Source organism: Olea europaea, chromosome 3 (assembly GCF_002742605.1).
Source record: "Olea europaea var. sylvestris chromosome 3, O_europaea_v1, whole genome shotgun sequence".
Classification (NCBI taxonomy): Eukaryota; Viridiplantae; Streptophyta; class Magnoliopsida; order Lamiales; family Oleaceae; genus Olea; species Olea europaea.
This window is the reverse complement of record NC_036239.1, coordinates 2,269,574-2,278,546: the sequence shown is the minus strand read 5'-3', so window position 1 is coordinate 2,278,546 and position 8,973 is coordinate 2,269,574. Positions and strand designations below refer to the sequence as shown.

General features: G+C 36.4%; 1 protein-coding gene across 1 annotated transcript; it reads right to left on the bottom strand.

Annotated features, from left to right (window-relative positions):
• Positions 1–1,168: 1,168 nt before the first annotated feature.
• Positions 1,169–8,799, bottom strand: LOC111381710 (putative pumilio homolog 8, chloroplastic). Its single transcript, XM_023005524.1, has 5 exons — positions 6,827–8,799; positions 6,591–6,753; positions 2,844–3,007; positions 1,831–2,089; positions 1,169–1,542 (listed from the first exon to the last, which is right to left on the bottom strand). Exons 1-5 carry the CDS (start codon positions 8,377–8,379, stop codon positions 1,435–1,437), a joined length of 2,247 nt encoding a protein of 748 aa, XP_022861292.1. The 5' UTR covers positions 8,380–8,799; the 3' UTR covers positions 1,169–1,434.
• Between the last annotated feature and the right edge of the window lie 174 nt (positions 8,800–8,973).

Here is an 8,973-nt window from a genome sequence, read left to right as displayed (position 1 = left end):
TTGAGTAATCAATCTAGTGAGCATGTGTGTGTGATGAGAGGAGATATGTGCTCTCGAGGTGTGAACAATATGGAATGGGATAGAATAAGTGTGGTGAGATCTTTTCGTGGCGCATTTATGCATCTGTTACGTATGTATTTGACCGTGTGATTTATTAACATGGTGTTGATATGTGGCTCTTTGTGAACGTGTTTTTGAAAAGATCTATGTGTATTATCCTATAATATGTCATCATCGTATGTTTATTTGCTATTGATTGTTTACTATGAATATCTGCTTCTATTTGGGTATTCTTGACCTTAGCCCTGGTGCATGAAGCAGGTATGGTATGTGTTTCAAGTTGAAAACACGAGATAAAGTTTGTGATCCAATTTTATTGGCTATCTTGATTATGCAAATACTAACTATATGTTTTTAATTGCTTGCAGATTTATTGGACATTAAGGTGGATATATGTTGGATTTTTTATATCCAATAAATCTCGAATTACGATGTTAACGTGGGATAATGTATTTCATAGACCTAGGCTGATGAATGAAATATGTCTAACAACCAAGTCTACGAGCTCCACCTTATTTAATTGTATTTTCTCTTGAATGACTTGAATCTTGACTTGCTTACTTTTCTTTTTGGTCCAATTAAAAGCTTAACCCTAAACTATATATAAGATTACAACCCTAACTATTTTCTAGTGTGCTTTGTGTATAAAAAAGTGGAGAACTCGACTGCCCCTTTGAAGTGCGAAAAAGGCCCCTTTTCGGGGTCCAAAACCGGTTGATTACTTTCTGTAATTTGTGTTCCTTCATAACCTACCTTTGTGGTGTTTTCTCCTTACCTTTGTGGCTATAAATCATCATCGTTTCTTCTCCTTTGTTGGTAAAATTGAATAGCAATCGAGGTGAATATATTGGTTGTGATTTGGAGCCGGTTGGTTTGGTTGTTTGGTAGAGAAAGGTACGTTAGACTGCCCCGAAAAACACTGATTTGAAGATCCTTAAAGCGAGTTTTCGCGATAAAAATTTTAAGTAGTAAGATTTTTAATCATTGTATCTTAAAAAGAAAGAAAAGGCAAACCTAAAAAATGATGCGTCCCTATCACGTCCAATTGCCAAAAAGGCCACTAATATTAGACAAGCATTCAAATTGCATCGACACAGACCGCAAAAGAACATCACATACATCCACACAGTGAAAATCCCACAAGAACTATCCAGAAGATTCATTACATTGACAGAAAAGTTATAAATTTAAAGTCTATTTCAATCAACTAAAAGCACAGTTGCCTATCCTTTACACTCTGGAGGGAAGCAAAATTGACAAATGATCCATGCACTGGCATTTGTGAAAAGACGAAGAACCAGCTTCAACATATGGTGCTAGGTAGCAATAACGACAAACAACAACATAATTTCTTAGCAGAAGGAAGACTATACATCACTCCTTTAAAAGCTTGTGAGAGAAAATCCTCTTGGAATAGGGACTGTGACCTGAAATTGCCTTGTGAGACTCGATAGCGTCAACCAAAGAACTATGAAGAGGACCCTGATTGCAGAAGAAATAAAGAAAGCTTCCCATCAGGAGATCAAACTTTCAACAATAGATTAGTGGGTGAAGGATAACATGCTTAATTTTCAAATTACGAGGGCATTACAAGTGACGAAAACAAGTTCCTAAAATTTAAATTGTTGGTTTTGAGAAGTGTTCAGTTGATATATTATATGGTCATCTAAGCAAAAATGTTCTCATAGCCTGTTAATTTCAGAAACTTGAAATATAGTATATTCTGAAAAAGAAAGTTTGCTCAAGATTAATAGACCATCAACAGAGTACCTCAGAAACCCGGAGAGCTGTTTGAACAACATAATTTGCATGTGGATCATGAAGCAACCGCTCAAAATAAGTTGCAGTGAGCAATTCATGGATGATCTTTGACCGAGCTTCATCATTACATAACACAAGACATTTCTCAACAACATGGCTACTAAACTTTTGGGTAGAAAGATGTACATAGTTACCATCAAACTGAGATGTCAATTTGGATGTGACAGATGGAATGTTGAGCTCCAAAATAAATTGAACAACATAATTTCTGCAGCAAAATTAAATCACACTTCAGGTAAAAACATAGTAAAAGAATAACAAACTCAGCCTCTACATTGGTAAAGAAGAAATGCATAACTTGTAGAAAATCTAGAACACAGTTTTTGCCATTAATGAATTTGATGAAAGTAAGATAGTAAATTGAACTATTATCTAGAGACAAACAGAAAAAGACCAAAAAGTAAGTGAAATATAAGAGAGTGCCCATTCAAAAATCATGATCTTCAAAAAAATTATCGATTATGCTCAAAATAAAATAGACTCTGGAGTGAAAACTTGGACTGAATGTCACATCAAGCTTGATCCAAGAACTTGATATGCATTAGACAATGCTAAAAGCACACCTGAACTTATGAAGGCTTATAGTTGTCAAATCTTCTCAATGATGATTGACTATTTCAACAAAAATATGGATCTGGAAAATAAAAATAAATTTGGAAACTACCTTGCCTCAAAATTGGCAAGGATGTATTAAAAACACTTGAAAATTCAGACTGAAGTCTAGCTCTTCAATAAAATTTCGGAAACTTATACATGAAGAGCATTATCAATTAGGCATCCAAAGGCAAAGAGCTAAAGGTTCTGGTTTTTGTGATTACGAATATGATAATCCACCAGGTAATGGAAAAATGTTGAAGCAAAACCATCAAGCTTCACTTCAAGAACAGCAAAAACTATACCAGCAAATCTAAATGGATGAAACCTAAAAATAGAAATTGGTATCCGTTTCGAATGCAGTTTACCCATATGCATCTTGAGCAAGTAGAAGCCCATTTGCAGAAATTTCAGCAACCAAGTTCTCCCAATGTTCTCCAGTTGAATGACTGATGCATCGTTGCAGAACACAGCATCCATGCTGATGCGTCGCAATATCAACACAGTACGTTGCAGCAGCAACAAAAATGAACTGCAAATACAATTGTCATAGCTATAAGTTTAGAATGAAAGGCTTGAAGTAATATAGAAAAATCATCAGTGAGAACTTCACAAGAAGCTATTAATTTACGAAGCAAGTGGCAGCATCAACACTATCAACGCATAATGCTAAATTTCCATTGGTTAGACAACCGATTTTGGTTTTGTGACACGTTAACATATAAAAGCCTCCATTCGGCAAAATTTATAAATCATTTATAAATGGTCAAATTTCATTTTCAAACCCGCATTTGAACGGACCCTCAATTACTATATACTTATCCATAATTTATTTTTATCTGTTTATAAATTAAACCGTATATAAGTTCTTACCAAACAAAGGCTAAGATTACCCCAAAAAAAAAAAAATGGGAAAGAAGATACACAAGTCCAATTTTTTATCATGTTTCCAAGACACCTTTGACTGATGACACAATCTCTTTTAAATAATCCCTTTAACTAAACCCAGCCAGAAGTATTTGAAGATATTGAACTGGAGCTCACGCAAAACCACAATCAAACTATTTTCTCTTTATCAGCCAGAATGGCAGAATCTACACACCATTCATGTCGACATGAAACATGAGATAGATGCCTAAGCTCTAGGTTGATATGGTGTAGACAAGCCCCAGGATTAAAGTGTTCTTGTTCATTCCATGGTTGGAAAGAGCAGAATTCCATTTTTGGGGTGGGTCTAGAGCGAAGGAAAGAGATGTGTGGCAGAAGGCAGTTGAGGCATCGAACGAACATGTTCGAGTACGGATCGTAATTGAGCGAAACATCTACTCATTTCTGTCATGCTTCTTCACATACTTGACAGTTTGAAACATCAGATTGAATTTCCATAATATCGAACATCAAACATTTGACAATAAACCTATAAGTTAATTAGCAAATAATTGGAAGTCATAAGTAGATTTATTAGCTTGCATATTAGAGATTTGATGGTTATCAAATCTCCTGTAATGCATGCATTATATTTGTTGGACAAATTGTTGTCAAACGATCTCTTGGACTATGATGTAACTCGTATATTTTCTCAATCAGCATCGACCAATTGGCTAAATAAAAAGTATACACCTTAATGAAGACCACCTAACCACAAAATTAAGTGGGCTATTGGAAGCAGCCTAATTTATTTAGTGCTGCTCATGGACCAAACCCCTTCTCCTTGGACGGCTTATAAGCATCGCTCACTTATATGCCGAACATACTTACTTATGTATATTAGGCTTGGGCCCACTGTTGTAACCTAATGTGTGTTATATATATGCAGCCCTTTCCTCACTTGATTTTGACCGTGAGCTATCGTGTCCCTTTTCTTTGAGAAATCATCTGCCTTCTCTATGACTTTTTATCTCCCATTTCCGTCTTCTCTTCTGCCTTCATGGCTGTCTTTGTGGCTGGAGAATTCTTGGGTCGATTGGAGGTGAAAAAACTGAGCCCGGAGCAACCTTTGGTGAAAATATTCCGCTACAATATTAAATTGAAACGAGCTTCTAAACCCAAAATTATCAATAATTCAATATCCTCCCCAGAAACCAAAATTTTGACAAAAATACTGGCACTTAGAGAGCTCCTAGATTCATTATCTAGAAACAAGCCCGATCCAGACAATTTTAACTTTTTAAAAGATGGTATATTTCACGAGTATAAGATACCATGAAGTCTAATGTTTGTACTAAGTTAAGCAAACGGCAGAACTGAATTTACATGACTTGTCTAGCAATAAGAAGCCCTTTGGAGATGATGATGCAAACAACTTGGAAAAAAGATTATCATAGGAAACTCTATTTATCATGCTAAGGAAAGTCTCAGTACATAGCAAGGCCGGTGGAGGAATTAGAGGCAAAGTCAGCAAGAGATCCTTAGGCTGTTAAGGGTTCTAGGTGAAAGACGGAAAAAAATGGGACTAATGATTCTGAGCTTTTTAAGGAAAAAGATTTGCAAGTTCAGCCCCACCATAGTTGTCATGCTTTTGGCCTGGTGCTTTATCAAAGAAGCAGCTATGCAGCTTTTCTAGAGTTTTCAGGAAAAACTAGGACAATCATAGAGAAAAATCCAAGCCAGAAATAAACGCTGGGGGGGGGGGGTTGAATTTTTCTTTTCTGAAAAGAAAATGCATTTGATTATGAGTCACAGATTTCCACATTTTTTATGTTTAACTAATACGCATAAAGGAATTATGTCGATTTATCAAAATGCACATTAGAAGATAAAGGAGGCAGCATATGCATAAACAATTAAGAAGTCCAGTATCTGAACTCACAAGATATGAGTATAAAGAAAATTGATGTTGCCAGCTGTACACATATTAACATACACATACAAGTACCCCCACTGTTATATTTGTATCGATCAATTTTCTTAGTCCAATTGTCATTATTACCTCTTTTTTTGAGTGGTTGTTCTGGGAAGGAATGGATATTGACTCAGAATATAACCCTAACTTGCTCCACTGGGGAAGGACTGCTCACCAACCATCCACTGGATTCATCGTATTGCATGATAATTTAGGGAACTGTAATACTTTCTTCCTTACTCTCCTTTTCCTTCGTGGAGAAGTCTATGAATTTTATGGACTTAGTTTGTGACACTATCACATTAGTGTTTGTCTTTAGATATCTGCGTCCCCCCAGATTCACACTGTTAAACTCGGAACTGAGAGTGTATCAGATGAATAGTGAGAAAGCCATCACGTTTCTAAATTAGTTTAATAAGCAGGAAGAACAATTCTTACCAAATATTATCTCTATGTGGATATGGGAGAAAAAAGATTGATCATGATATAAAACATTACTCTGTCATTTATAATGTTCTCAACATTGACTGCCTATAAACTTCCCTCTGAGTTCTTAGAAACTGGCTGAGGTCCATAGGTATATTTATCCTTCGACAATAGTCACCTGTAACAACAGATTAAAATTCTAGGCGTCGCACATCCAATGATGAGTTTATGTCTAATGGCTTGTTAGAACAAAATAATTGATAGCCCTCTCTTAGTTTGAGAGCTGAGGAAGACAATTAATCATCTAATGTATTTCATTCCAAACAAACCAAGCCTTTTTTTTTAAAACATGAAACAAACTAAGCTATATTTCTAAATTTTTCACCTCTAATTCAAGAAATTCCAGGGAATTATCAAGGCTGTGTCAGTCTTAGAGTGAGAGAAGAAGATGGGAGAGATATAGCAAGTGGATAACCACGATTATAAGACCGACCATATCAACCATATACATTCTTTGTATAGAAAATCTCGCCGATATTGAATCATAATGCAAGATGAAAATTCTCCAAGCAATTTCCACTTTAACATTTTAAATTCAACCTATAAACATACAAATGACAGAAATGAACACAAAAGATGAATGAAAATGAACTGCACACTCACAAATCACAATGGAGATATGCTCAATCTAGACACAAATGTTTGGTTATGAACTTATGATCACTGCATGTATCAGAAAATTGACAGACATGGCTATATGACATCAAAATGGTAGATGAAGTGATATAAAATTGCAAGCATTTAAATATTTTTGAGCTCAAAAATGCTTAAAAAGAAAAGCATATACCTTACTATCTTCGTTGGTAAAACATTGCAAGCATCGCTGAACAACGTGATTACCATTTAGGTCTTTAATGAGGGCAAGAAAGCCTGGCTCAAGTGCTGAAATAACTAGCAAAATTTGTTGCCTTGTTTTGAGTGACTCAATCAACTTTTGGACCACTCGAGTGCTGATAAAAATAGAATAAAATGGTTAATCAACGTGAAGAATGATGACGGCAAAGCAAAACGGGTGTGACTTACCCATGTGTATTCAGAGAGATCCTAACAAGATCCCCGGGCACCTCAGTCACCCTAAGCAGAATCTGAGTACTCTGTTCTTCATTGCACACGTCCAACAGTTTTTGCATAAGGTAATTCCCAAATGGATTTGTCATGAGTTCAGCTGCATGATCAACTATCTCACTAAATATTATCTGCACATCTTGAGGAGTCCCTTCATCAAATATCTGCTGCAAAAACCGGCAACCATGCTGATCCTTCGCCATGTGATATATATATCCTTGAGCTTCTGTCAGGGAGCTACACTTTGATGGCAAGGAGAAAGGGCAATGCATTTTTGCAGTCCGGCCACTTTCTTGAGCACCAGCAATTTCTTGAGCCTTACCAGTGCCACTCTCATGCATAAAACCCAAAGTATTTTTGAACTTTGGACGACTACATCCTCTGTTAATTGCATTATTTAAACCGTCCTCTTGAAGGAACAGACTCTCGTCTCCGGCAAAAGCTTCAACACCCCTTTGAGGCTCTCTAAAATGCAAAGGTAATCTATTTCTTCCATTAGGCGCGGGTAGCTGATAATGGAGTAAATTTTCCACATTAAATTGAGGTATTAGATGAGCCAATCGAAGCATGTTGGGTGAATGAAATGGACCTCTGTCTTGGATCAGATTCGTCCCATTTTGCGAAGCATAATAAGAAGAATCAACAAATGAAGGCCTTCTTAAAGTGGAAGATGGCCTTGATGTCGAAATCCCCATTGGAAAATAATTTCCAGCCGATGCATTATTATTATAAAATTGAGGACTTTTATCTGAATTACCATATTCTGTTCGAGCAAATAATCCTTCAGATGCACCAGGAGAATACCGGGATCCAAATAAATTACCCATTTTAGAGTAAGGCAGCATAGCCGCCAATGCAGATACCATCTCACCATCAAAATTCATAGGATTTCTTGGAAGGGAGGCATTAAATCCTCTATATTCCGAGAAGCCCCTTCTATAGTTATCAGATGCCCAAAAATTCTCAAAATTCATTCGAATAGGCCCATCCACAGACTGATCACGAAATTGAAAACCATTTGGGAGCACTGAAGCATCCTCTCGCTCATTACTAATGTACATTTTACTGAAATTGCTCGATAAACTCCGCCCGTCAACTGTATTAACTTCATTTGCCTGGTTGAAATCTAACCAGAATCCATTGCCAGAAACCAGGTGAGGCTTTAGTTCTCCAAATTGGGGTGGAGTTGGCGATCCATTGTCAGAAATCGAACGCCCACCAGAGAACAAGCTTGAGGAAGAGCCGTCAGATTGTAATGAGAACCGACTGGCAGGGGAAGATGCACATGCATATTTATGCCTCAATAGTTCATCATCATACATACCATGAACATTCATTTTCTGTATCATGTGTGATGTATGATCAACAAGACTATGATGATGGACATTGCTATGCGTATGATGAAGATTCAATGATGATGTTGCATGAGGGATCTCACCCAGTAACATCTCAAGTTCATCATCAATCATGTTTCCTACACTTTTCATCTCGATCTTCACGCGCTCATACATAAAAAACACAACAAAAATAGCAAACCAGAAATAACAACACCAAATATACAACACAAGATTTCACAACGAAACAATACGAGTATCAAAAGACCGACAACAGGAAATGATCGAGAGTAAAGAACCCAGTCAAAATCAATGAGAGATTACCGCTTTTTATCATCTGGGTCTAAGAATCCCAAAAGTGAAGTTGATGAAAATGGAAAGACGCGGTGGGAATGGGATTGTGATGGTGAAATTTCAAAAGCATTTCATTTTGTTTAAAAATATATATTTTTTCCTTTCCTTTTAGTCCATTTGGGTTTTGGGTTTTCTAAGAATAAGAGTTGGTGAAGCATGCCAAGAAGAACATACATATACTGTATATGATAAACAAGCATACACTCTCTGGTCTGGTACGATCTCACGCCATTAAAGGAGGAGGAAAGGTACAGACTCTCTCACACCATTTTCTCTCTCTACAAACACGTATATATAGTGTTCAGAGGAGCATTTTCTAGGGGTACTTTTCAAATGGACTTAATCAATGAATAAATTTTGCACTTTGACCATTTTTTTTTTTTTTTCATTCAGCATATTGTCCTCTTGAATTGAAAA

Bases quoted from the DNA above. Each gene is read 5' to 3' on its own strand.
- LOC111381710 (XM_023005524.1), bottom strand. From the start codon at position 8,379: ATGTATGAGCGCGTGAAGATCGAGATGAAAAGTGTAGGAAACATGATT. The intron at 6,754-6,826 runs GTAAGTCACACC...TATTTTTATCAG, and splicing joins ATCTCTCTGAATACACATGG to CACTCGAGTGGTCCAAAAGT. The intron at 1,543-1,830 runs GTACTCTGTTGA...TTCTGCAATCAG, and splicing joins CAGCTCTCCGGGTTTCTGAG to GGTCCTCTTCATAGTTCTTT.